At 39.7% G+C, this 24,156-nt stretch overlaps 2 protein-coding genes across 7 annotated transcripts; one reads left to right on the forward strand and one right to left on the reverse strand.

Moving 5' to 3' along the window:
* Positions 1-1,160: 1,160 nt before the first annotated feature.
* On the reverse strand, positions 1,161-6,388 carry NSA2 (NSA2 ribosome biogenesis factor). The gene is made up of 6 exons (XM_032674794.1): positions 6,161-6,388; positions 5,727-5,914; positions 4,535-4,685; positions 4,020-4,199; positions 2,788-2,980; positions 1,161-1,432 (listed from the first exon to the last, which is right to left on the reverse strand). Exons 1-6 carry the CDS (start codon positions 6,161-6,163, stop codon positions 1,365-1,367), a joined length of 783 nt encoding a protein of 260 aa, XP_032530685.1. The 5' UTR covers positions 6,164-6,388; the 3' UTR covers positions 1,161-1,364.
* On the forward strand, positions 5,698-24,103 carry GFM2 (GTP dependent ribosome recycling factor mitochondrial 2). Of its 6 annotated transcripts, none has more exons than XM_032674786.1 (22): positions 5,698-5,936; positions 6,988-7,086; positions 7,350-7,439; positions 7,969-8,053; positions 8,399-8,444; positions 9,390-9,487; positions 10,519-10,644; positions 11,030-11,118; positions 13,324-13,412; positions 13,658-13,718; positions 13,791-13,976; positions 16,238-16,318; positions 17,069-17,217; positions 17,724-17,864; positions 17,947-18,046; positions 18,611-18,800; positions 20,000-20,076; positions 20,558-20,696; positions 20,843-21,028; positions 22,374-22,489; positions 22,754-22,936; positions 23,380-24,103. In XM_032674786.1, exons 3-22 carry the CDS (start codon positions 7,377-7,379, stop codon positions 23,506-23,508), a joined length of 2,334 nt encoding a protein of 777 aa, XP_032530677.1. In that variant the 5' UTR covers positions 5,698-5,936; positions 6,988-7,086; positions 7,350-7,376; the 3' UTR covers positions 23,509-24,103. The 6 variants fall into 6 exon arrangements, with proteins under 6 accessions (XP_032530677.1, XP_032530676.1, XP_032530680.1 ...); XM_032674785.1 differs by lacking the exon at positions 5,698-5,936 and adding an exon at positions 6,449-6,587; XM_032674789.1 differs by lacking the exon at positions 5,698-5,936 and adding an exon at positions 6,449-6,587 and having other exon boundaries at positions 7,972-8,053.
* Positions 24,104-24,156: the final 53 nt, after the last annotated feature.

Below are 24,156 nucleotides of genomic sequence, written 5' to 3' on the forward strand. Positions count from 1 at the left end.
ATATAGGGTGTTTAAATCAACTCACATGCACACATGTGTGCATATATATATATATATATATATATATATATATATATATGTATGTATGTATGTATGCATACACATGCATATATATATACATACAAATTTACCTGCTAAGATTTCCCTTGAGTTCAATGAAATGCTGATACTGAATGTCTTTACATTTCTCAAGGGGTGAGGGTTGAGCCTTGAGGAGTGTGGAAGGCTATCAGCCTTCATCAGCTTTTGGCAACAGCAGTGGTCCTCTGAGTATTGTGAACTCTCACACTGGTGAGCTCTAACAAGTTTTCCACCCACAGGGAGATAACAGTCAGCCCACTGTGGCCTAGGAGAGCTCAGAGGGCCTCACTTAGGACCACTGTTTATAGGATTGCAAGATGATTGGCTTCAGTCATCTGTCACTCTTCATCCTGGCCATAAATAATTACTGGAATTTTTCACAAGTCCAGTAGTAATAATATTGTTCCACACTGGCTATGATTCAGGTAAGTTATGGTCAGACTGTTGGGTATGGCTGATCATCTCTTATCCCTCTGTGTGGTTAGGCATCAGAAGTTCCTGTTTATGGACTGTTTCTGGTAAGCTCAAGGGGAGCTTAACTGTGCAGGAGCCACTAATGGAGGCCAAGACCTAATGTGATCATAGAGCAGCCTGAGGAGGCAGCAGAAGGCACCACATGGTATAAAAGTGGATCAAGACTCAGTGGTGCCCAGTTGAGCACAAACTGAAATATAGAAAATTCTATTTAAACGTAAAACCGTTTAAACTACGCGTTGTCGAATGCTGGTTCAGGTTGCTCAGAGAGGTGGTGAAGTCTCCATCCTCAGATATACTCAAAACCTCACTGTATGTTGTCCTCTGACACCTGCTGTAGGTGACTGTTTTAAAAAGTCTCACAAGGTCTCAAGAGGTCCCATCCAACCTTAACTACTCTGATTCTATCTGCTATTTAACCTGCTTATTGCATGTGTGACCACTTGTAGCTTTAAACTTTTGTTAATGCAAAAAAGTCCAAAGCAAACCTATTCACATTCTGGCTTCTGAAATATCTTGACAGTTTCATTTGAAAGTTTCCTTTTTATAGAGTTGAAGGGTAAGAGTGCCCTCATAAACTGGATGAGCATAAACCATATGAGCAAAACATGAAAATTAAATCTCTTTATTTGGACAATGTTCAGCTGAACAAACATAATAAATATAAAAACGTGAGCAATTGTTTCTGGCTTAAGTTTCTCACCAGCTTCTTCTGGAATGGTTGAAGGTTCTACAGATCTTGGAAACTTGTTGAAACTCAAGACTTATTTTATAGGAGCCCACATCCAATGCTTGGTATCAAACCCAACTTAAACAAGTAGAACTGCATTAATACAGCCATCGTTTTCCGGATTGTTTGTTACTTGTGCATATTTCCCTAAGGAGAAAAGAGAATTAAATGTCTACAAAAGCTCGAAGTAGATCACATAGGTTAGATTTTTCTATGTTTGCAAGTTCAATCTACAAGTCTCTAAAAAGTAGGGACTCAAATGCATTTTGAAATCTAGATCTACCTTTTACTGGGCTATAACCTTATGTTCTCAAAGTATTATATTCAGGCTGTTTTTTATGAACAGATTAGTTAGAGTTCTGAGTAGAATAAAAAAAATACTTAGGTTTGCTACTGTCCAAGTGAAACCCTCTATTAAAAGAAATCAATCTTATGAAGATCACAGAATATGCTGACTTGGAACAGACCCATCAGAATCGAGTCCAACTCCTGGCTCTGCACAGGACAGACTCAAGAATCACACCATGTGTCTGAGAGCATTGTCCAAACACTTCTTGAACTCAGACAAGCGTGGTGCTGTGATCACTTCCTCAGGTAGCCTGTTCCAATGCCCAGTGACCCTCTGGGTGAAAAACCTTTTCCTGATATCCAACTTAAACCTCTCCTGACTCAGCTTCATGTCGTTCCCTCGGGTCCTGTCAGTGGTCACCCCAGAGAAGAGATCAGTGCCTGCCCCTCCTCTTGCCCTCATGAGGAAGTTGTAGACTGTGACGAGTCTCCCCTCAGTCTCCTCCAGGCTGAACACACAAAGTAACCTCAGCTGCTCCTCATACAGCTTCCCCTCAAGGCCCTTCACCATCTTCTCTGCCCTCCTTTGGACACTCTCTAAGAGTTCAATTTCTTATATTGTGGTGCCCAAAACCACACACAATATTCAAGGTGAGGCCGCCCCAGTGCAGAGCAGAGCAGGACAATCCCTCCCTTGACCAGTTGGTGATGCTTTGCCTGATGCCACCCAGGACAGGGTTGGCCCTCCTGGCTGCCAGGGCACTGCTGACTCATATTCAACTTGACATCAATCAGGACCTCCAGATCGTTTTCCACAATGCTGCTCTCCAGCCTCTCATTCCCCAGTCTATACTCAAAACCAGGGTTGCCCCATCCCAGGTGCAGAATCTGGCTATGATACTCCTATACAACTTCCACTGAAAACATAATATGATTGTTCACACAGTTAGTCTTTATAGACTTGTGATATTGCTTAATGTGACACATAGGCATGCAAGCTGAATCTTTGTTCTGAACTTCATCTAAGTGAATGGAAAGCCTAAGATTAACACTTGAAGTTTTTATTTTTATAGCTGCTAGTAGTTGCTTCTGCTACAGCACAAACCTAACATTTAACAATGACTATAGGACAAGGTCTTAACAATACATGATGCAATGAAGAAGACAAATCTTTTAAAAGTAATTCTGCAGTATAACTAGGTAAACTTACTTACCCCAAATAACTTTGCCCCCTTGTGTCACAAGGCCAAGCTCACTCACGTTAACCTCAATGACGGTACCCTTGGTAATTACACCAAGTGTCGTATACAAAGGAGAAGATGGATTCTTTTTTACACCAAGGATAGGTAGGCAAAAAGTGGCTTTAAGTTCGGGATGTGTCACATGTGCCTTCTTGAAACGTAAGCCCTGTTGCATAAGAAGTGTTAGAATGAGTTAATATTTGCTTTAAGCTCTCATGTCTGATCTAGTAAACACTTTCAGCATTATGTCCTCAGCTTTATGTGTTCTGAGAGACTGGATTAGAATACAGAATGCTATCTACCTACTATAGAATGTCAGACTTATTTAAAAACCTGATTAATGACAAGATAAAGCATATTTTCAGGATATAAATTTTTAATAATAGCACAAGAACAATACTTGTTACCTTGGATGGTTACTGTTCCATAAAGAAAGTATTGTAAAATATTAAATACTCATCTCTATAGCAGTTTTTATCTAGTGACTTGCACTTTGTAAAGGGTACTTTACCATTAAGTACCATAAATCATTCTGTGTCAATAAAAATCTACCCAAGGCTTCTGTGTAATACCATCAAACTAGTAATGAGGTACAATTCAACAGGCAGCCTGCACAGTGATTATTGACTCCTGTGAGGGAACAAGAGCAGGTATTCATCTGAAAACTTCACTATATCACTGAATCCAGCTTTTCCTCCTGTGTGCTGCCAGGCTGATAGAGCCCAGGCACTTTTCCTGCAGCTGTGTAAGTAAAGGTCAGGCTGGAGGCACAGCACTTCCCTTGCATACAGTCATGACTGTGCTTCAAGCTTATTTTAGCCAGGAGGGAGTCCTGGACTCTTAGAAGAGAGTTGGCTGCTACAGCTGAGAGATCGTAGCAGCTTGAAAAAGAAGCCTCCAACATTAAAAGCTATTCAAAGTACCTCTGATAAAGATTTGAAATCTCATAGTTTTAACTTCCTGACATCATCTGAGTTACGGGAATAAAAGCAGATATTTTGACACAGACTGTGACTGCAGGGGCATCTCCCCACCCTCATGCAATCAGAACTTTAGATTTATGCAAGCAAACCAATAGGAATGTTCTACGTAAGCAGTAATTCCATGCATTATCATACAAAAAAGTTCCCCTACCACAGAAACTCACAAAGTAGTAAATCTGAAGAATTATTATTTAAATGATCTTTAAGGCTCAAAAATATTACCATAGGTCGAATGAATCGCTCGTATTTAGGAGGCTTCCTAGTAAAGCCATCTCCAACAAAACAAACTTTTGTAACCATTCTCTTCCAGGCCTTCTTCTTTCTCTTTCCTGTACGAATCACTTTCAAAACTTCTGTTTCCCCTTGTGCACGGACCTTTGGCACAGGAACCTCCCATTTCCCCTGGAAGAGGGGGAAACAAAAAGGTCAATATTCTTACATGTCACATTGCTGAGTGAAAGAGGACAGCCAAAGCATAAAATAAAATTTCCCTAAATCATAGTGGTAGACCATATTTGTCATACAACTCATAGCTACTTAATTAGCATTTAAAGTTTTGAAAATCAAGATATCACATATGCTCACATTGTCCTAAACTGCTCAATTACTAAAGGTTTCAGGCTTTAATTAGTCTTTGCTTGTAGGCTGTTAAGAAAACTGAGAATCAGCAACACAAAGTTGCTGACATCGTTGTCACAAGTAACTGTAGGTATCTGAACTCTGATACAGTTACTTACAGCTTTTTCTTTTCTTTTCTGTTTGATCATGTTAGAGAGAACCTTAGCCCGGGACTGGCCCTCTCTGTCCAGCAGGTATGCTGGTACAGCTCCCTTGGGTGTTTTTTCATCACTCTTTTGCTTTGTATTTCTCTTCTCATGCATTTTAATGCTGCAAAGAAAGAAAACCAGTATTAGAAACAGGAAAAAAAGGTTTATTTTTATTTTTAGATATACTCTTTCAACTTAGCTTGTGCCTGCTCAAACTTTTAAGAGATATTTGTAAAAAACTGCATATTTATATATAAGAAATAATCCTAAATAATTTTCAAGGTAAACAAGTATTTCACTTAATCCAACAACTGACAGACTGCATAGTGCATAAAACCTTGCCATCTCCTGCCAAGATGGGAATACAAAACATGCATCTCTTTTAAGGACTGTCTGAATGACTTAAAGCAAACAACCAAATACATTGAGAGATGTACTTCCTCTCTGACAAAAAATAACACGCCGCTCCTCTTCTGAGATTTGATGGCAATGCTTACAAATGTCAGGAATGTGTGTTTGTAAAAGTGGGGGGAAAAAAGATCACAAACTAGTTAATAGACCCATTATCTTTACAAGTAGCAAAGAAAAACAACTGTCTACACTTTGAAAACAACAAAACCAACCTGGTGGACAGGTATTAAAGTTCATTAGCAATGAAGCATACTATTTACAATTGTGATTTCAATTTCTGGACAACAGATAAAATTTCCAGAAAAATGCTTGTGTTTGTCTATGCTTGATGCTGTAATTTATCCTTGAAGACAGGCCTCATGCTCTGCTCAAACACTGTGTACGTTATTGTATTTTTTTTCTCCTAACCATTAAAAAACCCTGGTGCCTCTTGCCATATTAACTCAGTGGTTGATGTGAAAGTCTTAAGTAAATGGATTCACTTTTTTGTCGTAATTACATTAGTCGCTGTCATTGCTAAGCAACACTTCTCTTGAGGAATGCCTCTAACGGCGGAATTGTTAACATTCATTGAGAAGAGACAAAGAACGAAACGTATTCGTCGTGGCAAAGCCCCTTTTCTCCTGCAGCCTGAGCGTTATTTAAGTGTACAACGCGAGACCCAAGTAATGATTAGCTCTTTATAACGTCCTGTCTCATCCCTGAAGCGTCAGGACTACAGGACGGCTCCAGAGAGGAGGCGGACACTCACGTCTTCTTCATCTGTATCTTCTCGGCATGCCGCTGCTTGTGGTAGAGCTTGGCCTTCAGCCCGATCATCTTCTTGGCCTTGCGGGACCGCTCGTGCGCCTCCCGGCCCTCCTTCTTCCTGCGCCTCTCGTGGTAGTCCAGCCGGTACCCATAGCGCTTGCGGTGCAGCTCGATGTGCTCGTTCTGCGGCTGTGGGCACAGAGGCAGCGCGGTAAGAGGGGACCGGGGCCGGCGGGGCGGGGAGGGCGCCTCTGCCACGCGTGGGGAGGCCGCGGCCCGACGGCGGTTCCCTCACTGCGGGGCCCACCCAGCCGCCCGCACCCTCCCCGGCCCGCCCGCACCCCGCCGTCCCCGTCCAGCATCCCGTGCAGCATCCTGGGTCCCGCATCCCATTCCCCCGCTCCCAGTTCCCAGTTCCCGGCTCCCGGTCCCCACCATGTCGGCAGCCCGGCAGACTCCTCAACGGCGAAAAGGGAGGGCCGCTCGCGAACAGGCCCCGACTGGAAACTCTCCCTGGAGCGCTTTGGTTCCTCCAGGCGGAGAGCCAGGCTGTTCGCGCTCCCTGAGGGCTTTGCGCCGGGCTCGGCGAGGCCGAGAGAGTGAGAAAAAAGGAGCAGGAGAGGCCGAAGGAGCGCTTTTTGCCGCCTGGTCTGTCAGGTCGTGGCGAGAGGGGGGAACGCTGGAGGCGGTGAGGTAGCGGGGGAAGGTAGAGGGAGGGCGCCTTCCGACGGCATGGCGGCGGGGCAGGCGGGGGCAGAGGCCAAGACGGGGGTCGAGTGCGTCGCGCACCCCTGGACTGGGCCGTGCTGAGGCTGCGGCGGGGGCAGGAGGTGATCGGGGACGGCGCAGAACCGCTCCAGAGGTTCGTAGGGCGGCAGGCAGGGCGGTGTCGTTTTGTGGAGCGTCAGCGGGGCTCGGCCGCGGGACTCCTCTCGCGGGCTCGTCACGGGTAGTGTGAGGACGCAGCGCCCGTCCCGCACTCCCGGACAGCGAAGTGCGGCGGCACCTTCGGGAGACGAGGGTGCGGCTCGTAAGATGAGGGTGTGCAGATGAGCCTGTGCGCAGAGCTTCTTACTCCTCGTTGTGAAACTACCACGGAGCATCAAATCACTGGAGCTGAACACTGGCATCTCCTTAAATAAGTAGCAGCCAGCTTGGGCTGCTTTGGAAGCTGCTGCACTTGTGCTTTCTGTTGCAGAGTTTTTGGCGATGCTTAAAAGGTCGTAGTACTTAATATTTTCTGTTGTTTCTGCCCTAAATAGATATTTTGCCGTGCAACCTGTCCTCTTTCAAGACCAGAAAATCTATTTGCACTTCGCTGATCTGTAATTGGTGCTCAAAGAGCTTCTCTTTGAGTTAGTGTAAGGTCTTATGTTCATTATTTTGCTTTACTGTTTAAAAATTGCTTTGAGAAATATACTTAGTGTTTGTGAGTATGTATTTGTGCTGCATTGTTAAGGCTTAATAACATCGTTTTTACAGATATGATACTGATTTAACTTGCAAAGTGTTAACCTGATTTGACTGGAACAAGAGTAAAATCTTGTGATTGAGTTATGTCAAAGTAATACAACCAACCTGTTTCTCGTCATAAATGTTTTGTGTGGTTTACTTACCTTGTCAGGGAACAGCATCAAAGAGTGGAGCCAGAATGTGGAAAGTTATGAGGAGAGTTTCAGTGGATTTATTGGAGTCATCAAGTTTATGCAATAAGGTAAAGTTTCCCCAAATTTTGGTACTTTCTCTGTGAGCAAAGGAAATACTTGAGTTACTCTGAGTAAACTTTTTTGATTGTGGTGGTGTTTTTTTCTTTTTTCCTTTCCTTTAAAAGTTGGTTTCCAAACAGAACAGGTACTTTCATGTTGGAATGGGAAGATGTAATTTTATGTAATTTTTTTGACTATTTAACATTTATAATTGTTAAATTTGTATTATTTACAAAAATAATTAGACATATTTAAAACAATGTGACTATTGGCAACATACTTTGATAGATATTGATAGATTTTTACTAGACATCCCAAATATTACTGGGATCGAACTTGGTTTAAACCTCAGTGTGGGCATCATCTTCAAGCACCTACTTACAAATAGCTTGTGTTTTGAGCTTATATAAATACATAACAATGGTATCTGTTCATATAGATATAATTTTTTAGTTTATTTTTGTATAATTGGCAAAGATGTAACTAAATAATTAATTATAATGATAAATATTCTATATGATTCTTTTTTCTTTCAAGCAGGTGTATTTCAGGAAGACAAAAATGAGAGTTGTGAGTGTGACACAGCAAAACTGCAGTCTGAGAAAGTACAGTGCTCCACCAGGTATAAGTTAATTATCTAATCATCAGTCCAGATGAACATCAACATTACAGTTGTCTTGAACTGAGATGTGTCTGCAGAGTAAGATGTTACTGTGCTGATGATACTTTTCTGTGTTGGCTTTTTCCTCTTGTTTCTAAAGATTTTCTCTTTTTTTGTTTTTGAGAGAGAGGTTTATTGAAAACTAAGTACATATCTTTAGAAATTTGAGATGGTAGTGATTACAGATTGTCACGAGTTGTGCCTCTGAATCTTTTTTTTTTTAGTAGGTTTTTTATAAGTTTTCTTAAATATATTTTCTATGTTGGGTTCAGTCTTAAAAAATTGTTTAATTTTGTTTGTCTCCAGGAGATGTTAAGTCTCTGCGTTCTGTCATTAATCCTGATATATCCAGGTACGTCATGCTGGCTTATTGTTTGGATGTAACTGGTAGTCAGGGCAATTGATGTGATGAAGAGTTATAAGTTGTTGCTGTACCTGTCACATGTGCATGTTTAATTTAAATTTAGTACTTGTTTACTTTTACCCTTGTGACATTTCAATATAGAACACTTGTTGGTGTCAGAAAGGTCTGGATTGTCTCGTTTACATCATCATAGCCAAAACTGGGCTTGTAGGGAAGCTCCAAATCCATGGTGTTGTTGGGAGTTGAAAAAGGGAGAAGGGGTGTGTTGGCAACTAGACCTCTGCTGTTGTGTGCTTTGTGTTCATGGGAGCACTCAGCCACATTAGACCAGGGCAAGGTAACTGGGGACTGAGCTGCCAAAGAAATATCTTAGGGGTGAAGTTCCCTTAGAAGGCTACTTTTGTCCTGAGGGTGAGGTCAGCTGGCATTAATGGTGAATGTTAATGGTGCATGTTAATGGTGCTGCACAGAAAAAGTGAAGCAGTTCTGGAAGCTGCTGCTGAGGTACTTTAGAAAGGAAGAGTTGAACAGAATCAAAGACAGCATCACGGGAACAATGGATTCTGTATTTGGAGCATAAAGGAAATATATGCAATGGATTGTTTGGGGCACCAGGTGTCAGGGACTGGGATGGACGAGAGGGTGCTTCTGTCTGTGGGGAGGGCAGATGGGTGAGGATGAGCCCAAAAAGAGGCATTCCCTGAAGTGGAGCATGGAAACTTGTTGCAAAACTGTTCAATACTGCTGATTTTCCACTGTTTCAATACTAGCGTCTTTCAGTATTGGAATGTATGCTGTATCACATATGCAGTAGAGGAAAGGTGTTATTAATCCGAGATGTTATTCTCAGTGAGTATTAATTGTTTATGCAAATAAGAATATCACAGAATAAAAAAATTATTGCACTAAACCCGATGTTTTCACTTTATGTAGAATCCGAAACATTGGCATTATGGCCCACATTGATGCAGGCAAAACTACGACAACAGAGAGAATGCTGTATTATTCTGGATATATAAGAACACTTGGAGGTTAGAAATGCTTTTTGTATTTCAGTAGCTTTGAGAAATTTAATAATGTACAGTAACATGCAATGCAGTTAGAGGTTGCTGGTGGAATACCTGATGTAGAAGCCAGTTGTTCCGAAGTTGTGCTGTCGTTTAATGGAATTTTAAATGCACATTCCATTATGTTCTAAGGCAGTTGCACTTTGAGAGATCATAGGTTCATATTTTTCTTTTAGTGCATTATGTTTTGTTTAACATTTAATTAGAGCATCTCCTTAGTTTAGTTGTTGCTCATTGGCCGTTCTGGTAAAGCTGTTTCTTCAGTTTTCTTTTGACCTGTAAAGAAACTAGACTGAGAAAAAGTATCCATTTCTTTTGAAAGCCATAGCTCAGAAAAAATTCCTTGCTACAAGAACTTTTGCAGAATTTTTCAAGATTGAAAGGGTCACAGCAGCCTCTGTGATTTTTGACATTTTAAATTTCAATCCCTGTTCTTGACTATGTATGACAGTGATAGAAAATGTTAAGCTTGTGGAATGTTTGAACTTGGTGTCTTGCTTGTTTAAAAATGTGGAACTACTTCTCTTTTTATTAAAAATTAAAAACAAAATCCATAAGCAAAACCCAACCTCTTAGTCACTGGTTTTTGTTTGTTTGTTTTTACTTTGACTTTAACTTAATTATCTTCTGATTACCAAATTTTTAAATGTCAGTCGTGTTCCATGCAGTCAGTGCAGCCAGGTTTTTTAAAGCTGTAGTTTGTTCATGATTTTCGACTTTGCTTTAGTTTTTAAGATTCTCATGGTGTTACTAGGATTAAGAACAGTAAAAAGGTTGTTGGAGTTGCTAGTCTTTGACTTGCAGACCATTTGTTCCTTGGAAGGGGAGCTTGGGTAAATTACCTGACATTATACTGTTTTGAAAAAGGCTAATTTTCATAGCTTATACATATATATAAAAGGGACAGTATTTCCAACTCTCTCTTGACAACTGTATTCAAGGACAGTTTCAGATTTTGAATTGTTTACCTACCCAATTCTGCTTCCTGTTTACAGATGTTGATGATGGAGACACGGTGACAGATTTTATGGTACAAGAGCGAGAACGTGGTATTACCATTCAGTCTGCTGCAGTTACATTTGACTGGAAGGACTACAGAATCAATCTGATTGACACCCCAGGTACTGCTGTTATTACTAAGGGAGAGTGGGTGAAGTGGAGTGTTGTAGAATGTCTTAGTTTTAAATATGGTGCAAAATTTAGTTAGTTTAATTGCATCAGTAAAAAAACCTATACTGAACTCTGTTCAGCTTTGGATAATTATTGTTTGCTGATGCCTAACCTAGCTTGTGTAAGGTGAGCTCAGATATTTCCACACTAAATTGTACTCAGTTCTAGGATCGCATTGTAACAATCTTGTGTATTTCAAAGACTGATGGGTGTAGTTCCCTGCAAGTAAAGAAAGAGTTGTTTTGACATGACTTAAAAAAAAATAGTTTAAATTTGTAATAACCTGTTGATGTTGCCTGTTTGAATTATGATGGTATAAAATGAAGATTTTCTTAGGTCATGTGGATTTCACAGTGGAAGTTGAGCGTTGCTTAAGAGTCCTGGATGGAGCAGTAGCAGTGTTTGATGCTTCAGCTGGTGTTGAGGTAAAAACAACGAGTAGATTTTTCTTTTGTATGTGCATCTGTCACATGAAAGGGGAGAGATTTTCTCAAACCCTCTTTGTTTGGTTAGTGTCTCAGTGCCCCAGGAAAGTAAAGACCCTTGTCCCTGACCAGTTTCAGTGTCCCATTACTGAACAGTCCACTTGATCAGAGGGTGGATCAACTGACTGGTTCAGGGTCACATGCAAGTGGAAATACCCCCTCCTTGGGGGGTTCCATAATTGGTCTGTCAGTGCCTCAGAAAAGATTCAGGGATACAAACCAACAGCATCCCAGGCCTCCACAGGCCAGTATGTTACCTGCTGGCAGCAGCTGTTAGCACCCTTGAAAGACTCAGACTTAACAGTTTATGGAATAACACTCTTTATTAATATAACAGAAAATCATGATGGATTAAGATTCGAAGATTGCCAGTGATAGTATGTGGCTGCAAAAATGTATTCAAAGCAATGTACTAACAGGCTTAGTCCCTAACAAAAACTGGCTCCATTCAGTGCACGTTAGAGTATGGTTCTTACCCAATAGGCATCTCTATGGGGGGAAGACAGGTTCAGCCCATGGACTGATCCTAGAAGTTACAATGGAGTCTTCCCTAATTTCTCCCCAGTTTTAATTTAGTTTATTACTATTTTTATGTTTAGGTGGAGGTTGAGTGATTCTAGTCATACCTCATGTACAGTGGGGGGTGGTTGTACTTTGGGAGGTCAATATTACATCTGAGGTACCTTTTAGGATGGAGGCATACATGTGTGATCTTGTCACATTTGCTTGTTCAACAGTAAGAACTCTTTCTTCCCCCACCACCAAGTTCTCCTCGTGCGAGGATTTCAACAGAGCCTGGCCTCAGTGTCTCTGCTCAGTTCCACCCTCTGTTTAGTTCCCCTTAGCATGTACTGTGTGTGGGAAGTCAGGCGTGCTGACCACATCCCATCCAGGGAGTGGCAACGGCATGTGCCCCTATGATTTCCACACTGTTACAACTTCCGTTAAGAGTGTGAATATAACTTCCCAGTTTTCTCTAATTTTACCCCCAGCCACTCTCATTCATTTTCCTGCAGCGTCTGATGACTTAAATCAGACTGAAGTACTGTACAGAGATGTTGCACTCTATTATATCTCTTGATGCTTTGTTGGCTTCAAGAAGCTGAGCACTTAATTTCATGTTCTATAATGCACATTTCTATGGTAACAAGCAGCAAATAAGTGGGATTACCAATAAATTTTGGGGTGGTTTTGTTGGTTTGTGGCTGTCTTTTACAAACATTGATTGACGTGAATGCTTCTGGCTAGCTACACAAGTGGAAAGAAATGAATGTCTGTCAATTTCTCATTTTCAGATTTCATGTAGAAAATTAGAATTTTCAGCCAGAATTTCTCCTTGCCCAGTGGCCTTTTTAACATGGCCTTTGGGTTGTAGTGCAGAAAAAGTGGTGGCAGGGTGAAATTAGATTTTATATGGCATGAAGTGTTTCAGTAGTCCAGTTCTGTAGAAAAGTTATATGCGAAATCATTGTCTTTCATGGAACATACCTTTTTCCCAGATAAGGGATGAGAGAACTCTTAATCACTGTAAGTCACATTATTTAACTTGCTGTTGGAAAACATTTAGGCGCCATCAAATGTGAACCTGAACTGAGACACAGCCCCAACCTCAAGAGCAAAACAATTAGATCTGCTTGTGTTTTTTTGACAACTTTGTAGCAAATTCTTGCATTATTCTATGTATTGAAATGGACTATTTTGGAATCTTAACTGATTTTTATATAAACTTGTTTTAACTTTCAAATAAATATATGTATGATAAATGGCTCAGCAGTGCACAAATTACTAGCAAAACTGCAGTAGTTTTAGTGTTGTGTGTGTAGCCACAGAAATGCTTGCCTGTGTGTGCTTGAAGTACTTTGACAATAAATTCTAAAGGTTTATTTATGTATGTCCCCTATAATACTTAGTTTATCTCCATGTTCTCTTGCTCGTATTCCTGCATGTTCTTAGTGAAGGAAGGGAAATGACAACAGCTGAGAGGCAAAACTGCTTGTGAAATTCATCTGTGCTGCTACATATGGAATCGTTAGAACACACTCGGCACAGTTCCCTTCTATACTCTGAACTCAGAACCTCAGTGGTATTGGGGAGTACACAGTTCATCTGTTGGCACTAATGTTTCCGTTTTGTCTTTTGCTTTAGGCACAAACTCTGACGGTCTGGAGACAAGCAGACAAACATCAGATACCACGAATTTGCTTTTTAAATAAGATGGACAAAAGCAGGGCAAGGTATTTAGACAGATATTTTAATCATTGCTAAAAACTTTGTAAGAGAATGTCTCTAATAAAGTTTTCCTGTTAAGCATAGAGCAACGCAATTATGTTAGTACTTACTATGTGCTATGCAAATGCATATGCAAATACATATTTTTATGTAATTGTTGGAGTAATTTTTGCAGTAAATAAGGAGTGGTAGATGTATTTTACTAATGTCATTAAGTTTGTGTAACTTAGTGTCTGGGTTTTTTATGTAGTTTTACATATGCCGTTGAGAGCATCAAACAAAAGTTGAAGACAAAACCTTTGCTATTACAGGTAAGCTTTCTTTCAAATGGAACTCCTTTCATAATTTTTTGCAGCTGTCTAAAGTTTCTACTGTTTTTGCAGTTGCCCATTGGGGAAGCCAAGACCTTCAGAGGACTGGTTGATATCGTGACTAAGGAAAAAATAATTTGGAAACCTACTTCTGTTTTGGATGATGGAAAAAATTTTGAACGAAAGCTGCTGCTGGAGGCTGATGATCCAAACCTGTTCCAGGAAGTCCAGGATGCCAGAAATACCTTAATAGAACAAGTAAAGTTCTAAAGTAAATGCATAGGGTATTTAAAACTGTTACTTAGAACAGTAGCAAAAATAGGCTCTGTAGCTTAACTGACTCTGGCTAAGAGAACTGCTCAAAGCGGGGCTGACTTCAGCATTAGATCGGATTGTTCAGGCCTTGTTCAGTTGAGTTTTCAAGTATAAGGATGGTGATTACAGTCTCTCTAGGCAGCCTGTCCCAGTGCTTGACCATCACTATTTCTTTTTGTCCAGTAGGAATTTACCATATTATGACCTGTGGCAGCCATGCTGGTCTTTTGTTGTGTACCTCTCTCTGAGAAGAATCTAGCTCTGTTTTCCCTGAAGCGGGCCCACCACCACCATTTCAAGTATTAAGAGCCAGCATTTGCCTCTCCGAGTTAGAACAAATACATCTCTCTGCTTCAGCCCTGTTAGTGGTTTGCCACTGGACTTCCTACAGTTTTGTCAGTTCCTTTTTGTGCTGGGGAAGCTAAAAACAGAACTTCAGATGCAGCTTAACAAGTGCAGGGTAGACGGTACTAACTGCTTTCCCTGATCCACTGGCTATGCTCTTGTGGATGTAGCCCAGTATGCAGTTAGCCTTTGTCACTGCAAGGTGACACTACTGACTCATAGGGTCCAGCAGGACCCTCTGCGTGACTTCTGCAGAGCTGTGTCCTAGCTAGTTGATCCCCACTTTGTATCAGTGCTTGGATTTGTTCTGTTTTAGGGGCAAGATTCTGCATTTGTCTTTGCTGAACTGCAAATTTTTTTCACTTCCATCTGTCAAAGTTGCTTAACGCACGTTGGAAATGTTAATATGTGATGGCAAAACATGCTGATTATAGAGAGTTGAAGTCCCTTGCTGTACAAAATGGAAGACTCCCTGCTTTATAGACAGGGAACTGAAGAAAGCAGACACTAAATTTGCCATGCAGTTGGCTAATATGATATCTTGTAGTCTTAAATGCTAAAGGATATTTGGTACATTCACACAAGTCCTGACCTACGTACCTGAAGGGTGTCCATACTCTTCTGGAGTGGCAGCTATAAGGTGGATAGGTTTTTGCAGGCTGGTCAAAATGGCAGTAAATACTGTATTAGAGGCAGCTCAATCCAATCATAAATTGATCTATTTTGTTGGAAATGGTGCCTTTCATAAAGCTTTGAATAACATTGTGCAAGTGCATAAACAGGTGATGGTAGGCTTTCAGTTTCCTTTGAAACATCAGAATCAGGGAGATCTGTTTTATATTGCTCTGAGTTCAGTAGACTTCATACACAATCTGCTTTTCAAACTTACCAGGATTTAAATGGGGGTATTATTACTCAGCCTTTTATCTTAAGAAATGTATTGTCAGATAAAAAGCTTTATAAGAACACTGATGGTTTTTTCCCCCCTTTGTTTTCTGGACCTTTCCTGAAGGAGGAAGGGGTGGACCAGTAGTGGGATAATTGAGATAACCTTATGTTCATAAAATCTTTTTTGGAATGCTTTTTATCCTGTTAACACTCGTTATCAGAAACACTGTCAAATTTAGTATTTTGAATACCAGCCATTTTGCACACTTTACTTTCACTTAATTAAATAAACTGGTTCCTGTAATGTTTTAACTATTAGCCCAATTAGACTTCTAATTGTTTATCAAGGGTTTATTTCAGAATTTGGTCAATTGGTTCGTAGCCGTTAAGAGGGGGCAAGTGCCTTCCTGCACATGGAGCAGGAGACTGTGACAGTGCAAGGGTGTATGTGAGACAAGGTTTACAGAGTAGTTAAGTTACAGGTCATGCTAAGCGGTACAGTTTGAAAACACAGATATACTCTTGGACATACAAACCTTTGACATGAAGAAGGTCAAAATGTCCTGATGCTTCTCTGGTTTTTCCAGCTGAGTGTCTGTTGGCTTGCAAAGGTTACTTCTGCTTACTTCAGACCTTGCCATATTTGCAGGTTTAAAGTACAGTCATTTATTACCCCCCATGGCCATCACTGTATGGCTGGATGTTTTTTCCATTTCAAGGAGGAATACAAGCTTTCTCTCTCCCACTGATGTTTTGTCTGACAGCAGCATTATAAGTGTATTTTAATGTTTTTTTCCCCACATCCTTTCTTGAAGCCTTAATTTACATAATTTTCTGTGGTTTGAGTTTTTGATCTCTGATGTCTTTAAAGGCTTTGTTCTTGCTCTGCTTAGCTATCTATCCTACGTAAGATTTGTGTCTTGTCTGTAAAACTGCTGTATGCCAAATAATAAAGAACTATTCTCTTTAAGGTTGCAGATCTGGATGATGAATTTGCTGAACTGGTTCTAGGAGAACACAGTGAAAATTTTGACTTAATATCAGCCGAGAAGGTAATTTTTACACTTCATTTTTCATAAACAGGTGTTTGCTAGCTGTTATTCCAAGGGGCTGGGTTGGCACATGGAGATTATTCCTTTGGCATGTGCAGATAATGATTTTGCAGATTTATCAACAGAAAGAAATCACACCAGCTTTTGCAGTGAATTAACAGTACTGTGAATTTAGAGCAGAATGTGTTTGAGTTTAGTATGAATTTTATACAAATGCCCTATGATTCTTGGGCATGCTAGGTACAGTTTTAAAAGTAGGGTACATTTGTTCAGGAAGGTGGGTTTGTTTTTTGTTTTGAAAGTTAGACTGCTGCAAAAGAGCTTAGGGGAAGGTGAGTGGAACTTCCAGGTAGACTCAGTGCACTTTGTGACTGAGCTGCTGTTTCTTATTAACAAAAGTAGCATTTTAACCATTTTGAATTGGTTGGATCTTCACGCACTGCATGTTGAAAGTGTCGAGGTACAAAATTCTGAATTAAAGGTACTGTTAGAAAAAGAACAGCTGCAGGTGTGTATGAAATGTTTAGAAATCTTAAAACCAGTGTCTCCTGTTTTAGCATCTAAACATTTGGGTTTATGGTTTGGAGCTCATTAAAAGCAGCGAAACGAGTTTGGATGACTGATGTTGTATTTAAAAACATATATTTTTTAAACTTATTGGGGATTAATTAGCAATATCTGATAGCTGGAGTGCAATGTAAGGCTAAATTGTAGTTCAGTTGTTAACTGAAAATAGTTTCTTTTTTGCAGTTACAGTGTGCTATCCGGAGAGTCACTCTGGCTCACAAAGCTGTCCCTGTACTCTGTGGCAGTGCACTGAAGAACAAAGGAGTGCAGCCACTACTGGATGCCATTACTATGTACTTGCCTGCACCTAATGAACGTTCATATGAGTTTCTGTAAGTACAGGTAGAAAAGGAGGTTCAGGAAAAAGGAAAAATAAATAGGAAAGCATAAAAGGAGAAAATAACAAAGCATTCTTATCCTTTAAAAATGTTTACTCTTTTTAGGTATTAAATAACATTAGAGATGTGTGGACAGAAAAATACACTTGAGTACTGAACCTGCTTTGGTCAGCGTACAGGAATTGTATGCATTTATCTTCAGTTGTCAAACTAGCACTTCAGAGTCTTTGTATTATCTGAGAATAATCTTGTTTTACAAAAATGTGGTCTAGGGATCCTATTTAGTGTTGACTGAATCACATGACATCTTACATGTCCTACTGGAGCTGGAACTGCTTAGATTATTATTTTTTGGTATAAATTATGATTTTTAAAATCTGCCTCTATATTAGTATTACAATAAGAAACATATCAGTCCTTAAATGAATGGAAGTTTAGGTAACTGCGAGATTGAGTGGCTTAATTCTACAGGTATGCATTTTGTTCTTTTTATTTTGCAGACAATGGTACAAGGATGACCTGTGTGCCCTAGCATTTAAAGTTCTCCATGATAAATGTCGTGGACCACTGGTTTTTGTTCGTGTTTACTCAGGTTCACTGAAACCTCAGTCAGCTGTATATAATATTAACAAAAGTTGCACGTAAGTAAGATAGAGGCCTGGTTTTAATGTAGAAATGGAATGTCTGTTGAAGTCCCAAGTAATACAAGAATTTAATTTTTAGAGAGAGAATGAGCCGGCTGCTCCTGCCTTTTGCTGATCAGCACATTGAAATACCATCACTGATGCCTGGCAATATTGCTCTTACTGTTGGGTTAAAACAGGTAATAAAAAATACTGACTCTGTAAGGGAGCTTGTTTCACTAATGTGCTTTCTACTTCTATAGTATTATATCTCAGATGTGTTCTTGATAATGTTGTCAATATGTAAACTTGCTTTATTTGAAGTACCTCTTCCTAAAATGAAATATCACAATGTACAAATGTCAATAATTGAACTGGAAGCTGCAGTGCTGATTGGAAAGGACTGCAGGCTGAAGGTGTATTTTATTAGGGTATGAGCATACATTTATACTGTAAGTCTTAAAATACAATGTTAATGCCACAAAGAGACCTCCTGTGGGGATGGAGAAGGATGTTCCAAATAAGTTACCCAAAAGCAACAGTTCAAGTTGAAATAAATTTGTTTCATGCCTGCTTCTATTAGTTTAATAATTCAGTGTTTTATTGCCTAAACAGGCTGCATGAATCTCATTTGTTTTCTAAAATGTAACCAGCTTTGGGATGCATTTGGGTTTTGGGATTTTTGTTAGGTTTTTGTTGGTTTTTTTTCACATCACCTTCTCTCCCCCTCCTGTGTCTTGTGGCTCACTGGTGCTGATCTGTAGAGTGCCACTGGAGATACCATAGTGTCATCAAAGGCTTCAGCAGTTGCTGCAGCACGCCGAGCTGGAAGGGATGCCAGGGAGAAGAAGAGGTCTGTGAGTGATGTAGACAGCCTTCTGCTGGCAGGTGTTGAGATCCCTGACCCTGTCTTCTTCTGTACAATTGAACCTCCTTCAATGGCCAAACAACAAGGTACAATGCAGCCACTTGGCTAACATGAATGATTTTGCACAAATTTATCAGTCAGTGATGTAATAAGGCTCTTTTTGGTGTTTTGCACTGATGCTGTATTTTAGATCATGTTTGTTGATATCCTTTGCTATTACTACATCAAGCAGTACTAGTATTAGTACTTTTCTTGTTTTTGTGTCTAGAAAAATAGTGGTTCTTCATTTAGAAGTAGGAGATAGAGGCACTCATGCTGAGTTTTGCTGCAGTCACACTGATGTGCTGTACATATGTCATGACTATGAATAGCCTTGAAATGTGGGGGGTTTTTTCAGTTGGCATTTGCAGTTTTATTACTCTGCGTGTAATGTCTTCACTTAGCAAGACTTCTCTGTGTCTAGTTAGGGTTAATTCATGCAGTCTGAGCTGTAATCTTACTGTCTTCCCAGCTGTCTGTACCAGAGGACTTGATTATTTGACTCTTTTTGGAAATAACCCTTTAAACTCTGGATCTGTATTCTAACAAAGCTGAGCATGGTTGGGAGTGAAGGGGAGGAGGGATAAATACCAGTGTAGTGGAATGGAGCAAGGTATAACACAGACTGGGAGCAGCATGTCTGTAGGCTGAGCAGCTGGGTTGTAAAATATTACTGATTTTGGGGGGTTGGATGTTTTAGTTTGCTTTTGTTTGTTTTTTCCCCAAAGATAAAAAGGCAGATAAATGCAGTCTCAGCTCTTAGTTTATCATTCTGTAGCTGCTTTCGTCAGCAGTTAAGATAATGGGGAATCAGAAAAAAAAATAGTATCTATTTGCATTTGAACTTCTCATGTTGAACTCATATTTAAGTAAATCATGTAACAGTTGACAATTTCTCTTATCTGTACAAAAGGATCAATACTTTTTATTGACTTTATGAATCATTTATAGGTTCCAGTCTGTCTCCATACAAACACAAAATAGCACTCTGAAAATAGTACATTAAATAATTAAATTAAAGCACTCTGTAGTGCAGGTAATTTGTGCGAAAAAATCAGAAGTTACAGGTTACTTGTAATTTGACCTGACTTTGTTTGCCAAAACCTGTGCTTCTCTAGGGTCCTTTTGCTTGCTCTGAGAATAAGATTTGACCTTATGAGGAAAGTGATACTTAGGCACTTTCTGTAATTCTCAGACTACTGAATCACTTTATATCAAACATATAATGTTTGATATTTATGTACAGACTTGGATAATGCATTGAGCTGCCTTCAGCGTGAAGATCCAAGTTTAAAAGTGAAGACAGATCCTGACACAGGACAAGTAAGATGAATCTTCTACTACTCCCCTTATAACCAAGTTTTGTTTTAGAACTGTCAAGTTAGTTCATCTGCATATTGAGATTTTCTTTAATAAAAAGGACTCTCTAAATGTTGTATATGCAAAGTTCAGTGTGTGAAACTAAAATGGAGCCTTGTGCAGTTTTGCTTTACAGAATAGAGGAAGTCACCCTGTGCTCTGCATGTTTTTGACAGTTCTGTATTTAAAAAAGTTTGAATTACATAGTCTTTAAGATAATGTAAGATTACCTGTTTTTAGCAGTCACAGTAGTGGTGACTACACTTTCACATGCGTTACTGTCAGATGACTTATATAGCAGTGTTTTCTCTCTAGGGTCCTTAGAATTTGAAGTATTGACGGTTTTTGACAGTTCAAAGCATGCAAGTCTTTGCTTAAAGCATTTGTAATAAAACCTCTGAGTTTTGCATGTTTTTCCACTTTCTCTCAACTGTCTTCTCACCAGACTATCCTCTGTGGCATGGGAGAACTACACATAGAGATCATTCATGACCGAATCAAACGTGAATATGGAATTGAGACTTATTTGGGACCTCTTCAAATAGCATACCGAGAAACCATCTTAAGTGCTGCCCAAGTTACAGGTAAAATGAGTAAATGGAAGGAACATCTTGTTTCTGGATTTGTAACTTGATGTACTTTAAATGATATATGACTTTCAGATTAATTTCATGTATTAGCATTTTTTTTCCAAATGGCTGTTTCACTTTTTTTTCCCTCCTCCTTGCAGATATATTGGACAAAACAGTAGGAGATAAACGACACTTTGTTACTGCAGAGTTAGAGGTGAGACCCAGGTCAGGGGACAGAGCAATGACAAAACCCATCATTGACTATGCTGAGAGTGTTATTGGAGAACTACCCAAAGAACTCCAAGGAGCTATAGAAAATGGAATCATGAATTCATGCATTCAAGGTAAAGGAAGTGCTATGACAGCTATACTAGTCTAATATTTTTATAAGAAGCAATTTAACAAGTTTCTAGAAGGAAACACTCCTTGGTAGCTTGAAAACTAAAAAGTAGTACATACTAACATGTAAGATGGAAAGGAAAATTATGAAATTTCCTTAACTACCAAAATTGCTGAACACTCTTCCCTATTTCAGGAATGGAAGTCAGCATCCTTTGGTTTGGTTTTCAGGTTGATTTCATTTCAGTCACTCTAAAGTGAGCTTGGAGTTCTGGTTTATTTTTTAATCTGCTGTTAAGAGAGAAGGTGTTTACTTCATGACAAGTGGTTTCAGAGGCCAACATGTACACACCGCACTCTATTAGTGTTACTGATGCATTTTTTGCAAATACATAAAATCCATGAGTTTTCAGTAAAGCCTTACCTAATTGCAAAGTGAGGGCTTTCTCAAGGACTAAAAGTGTCCTTGACTTTTGACTAAAAATAGGAAGTATTTAATTATGTGTGGCCAAAGAGCTGTCTTACAATAAAATTAACATGTAGTGGATTGACAAATGAGAATTACTCTGTACGAAGTGGTTTTTCCATGTTGCTGTGTGGAATTGGAAAGCATCTCCCGTCTCTGGCTGTGGAATAACTCTTAGCTGTGCGCTTTCTTCATGCTCCTTGAAGACACTTCAGAATTGTGCTGTCTCTGGCCTAAAATTGATGCCATTAAGTGTTTAAAAAAACCCCAAAAGATCTAGCCATGTTCTCTGTAAGAAAAAAGCAAGGTGTTTTTTCTCAGATGGCCTCACATCTAGTCTAATAGTTTTGTTTGGTTGAGAGTCCTGGGTTGGAGGGAGGTAATCTGTCTGAGATGCTAGATGTCATTCATTAATCCTTTATGGAATTGAGTTAACCCTGGAGTTGTGGTGGTGGGTTAGTATCAGGCTTTGCTGTGATCATACTGTGTTGAAAAGGAAGATGTAGAAAATACTCTGGCTTCTGGTTTAACAAAAGGTTTCACTACTTTTTCAAGTGAGATCTTGTTTCAATAGACAAGTTTTAGATACTACAGTGTATTTTAAAAGCTTCATTTTCGGGAACAGTTGTATGGATGAGCACACTCAGGAACTTACTGTTCTCAGAATTATCTATGTTTTTGATAAGAGAGCTTTGTCACAAAATGTCACAAAATGAGGAACACAACCAGTAGTCACATTCTTTCAGGGGTGGACAGGGACGGAGAGAGCAAAGAGGAAAGTGAGAAGCTTTAAATTAATCCTGAAATATTTTTTGCATATCTCTTAATATTCTGAAAAACAAATCTGCTTTTTTCTTTCTGCTCTTCTACACTGGCCCACCCAGGACCTCTGCTTGGATTCCCAGTTCAGGATATAGATGTGACAGTGCAATCACTGACAGTGCATCCGGACACCTCCCACACAATGGTATCAGCCTGTGTCTCCCGTTGCATGCAAAAGGTACACTGAAAACTGTAAGCTGCTGAAGAATACAGCAGCATGATATACTGCTGGGAAAATCTATGTGTATCCGTATCTGATACTTGATCTGCTCTGTCAGTGTAATGCCCTCCCTGAGAATTCTACAGCTTTTGAAAGTAGAGAATTTGAGAGATGGTGTTAGCTTCACGATAGAAGTACCTATAATGTCAATTTTATTTTAAACAAACAAACAAACCCCCAAAAATACACTGACGTAATGTCCCTTCCTTCCTTTCTGTGTAGGCCTTGAAAAAAGCTGGTATACAAATACTGGAGCCTGTGATGAACCTAGAAATCACAGTAAGTGAAGATCATCTCAGTGCAGCACTTTCTGATCTTGCACAGCGGAGAGGTAGTATTCAGGAAATCCAGAGTCGTCAAGATAACAGAGTTGTGGTTGCTGCTGTTCCACTAGCAGAAATGATGGTATGTGATTACCTTAATAATGGTAAAACTAATTTTTTTATATGCTTAAAAAAATGGCTTCACTTTTTGTTACAGATAAGTTTAGAATGGATGGGGTTTTTTACTGTATTTTAATTACTGAAGGTCCAAAGGAAGCACCCACAAATCTAGTAGTGTTCTTTTGCCCAATTCAGATTGTTAAACCAGCACATACTCAAGTGTAAGTCAAAGAAGTAGTAAGTACTACTGGAACACGTTTTACAGGGAATAGTTTTTTAAAAATATTATTATTGACTCATGCATGTTTTGCACTTTTAATAGAGTAATGTTAAAAAATTAACTTACTAGTATGTTGCAGTATACTTCTGACACTCTCTCTCTCTCTGTGGTCTAAGCAGCCTTCTGTGCTAACTCATCTTCCCTTTATCCTAAACTGAGTGACATATCATCTCCCTTTTGTCCAGGGCTACTCAACAGTTCTGCGTTCTTTAACATCAGGCTCAGCAACCTTCACATTGGAGCTTGCCAGTTATCAAGCCCTGAACAGTCAAGAGCAAAGTGCACTTCTTCAGAGGAGGATGGGGTTGGTGTGATCACTTTACTCTGTAGAACGGTGTTTTCTATCCTCCATGTTAAATATTTCCATATGTACACCAGTACGTTCACCTGGGACCAGCTGGTGGTGGTAAATGACGAGTCAGCAGCCATATGAACAGACTGGGCTCTTAACTGTCCGCGGGGGAAAGTTCAAGAGCCTGTTCTAATGGCACAGCCTTGTAATTGCAAAGCAGGGATGGAACCACAAGGTGTTGCTTTGCAAATTTTTATCTTACAGATAAGATCTGTAAGGAGAATTGATGCACATCCTTTTCATAGAAATGAGGACTAAGTGCACCTTAGTGTGCCACGAGAACTGATTCTTAATTTAGTAAATAAAGTTTGTGAAGTTTATGTCTATCAGTGAAATAACTTTACAGTTTTGGCAGTCTGTGTCATCATTTGTTTTCAGCTGAACGAAAGTATATGGTTAATATGCACTTTAAACAGTACAACTTAACTAGTTGCTACCAGTACAAGAAGTAATACTTATGAGAGAGAGTTCAGGACTGGGTGTAACTTCTGAGTGTGCTTTAGCAAGTAAGTGAAATGGATACTTCTGCAAATTGAGTAAGATCCGTGCAAAAAAAATAAAGGAGAGAGTTCTTCCAGGATGGTAATCCCTACCTACCACCCTGCAATAT

Source organism: Chiroxiphia lanceolata, chromosome Z (assembly GCF_009829145.1).
Source record: "Chiroxiphia lanceolata isolate bChiLan1 chromosome Z, bChiLan1.pri, whole genome shotgun sequence".
Lineage (NCBI taxonomy): Eukaryota > Metazoa > Chordata > Aves > Passeriformes > Pipridae > Chiroxiphia > Chiroxiphia lanceolata.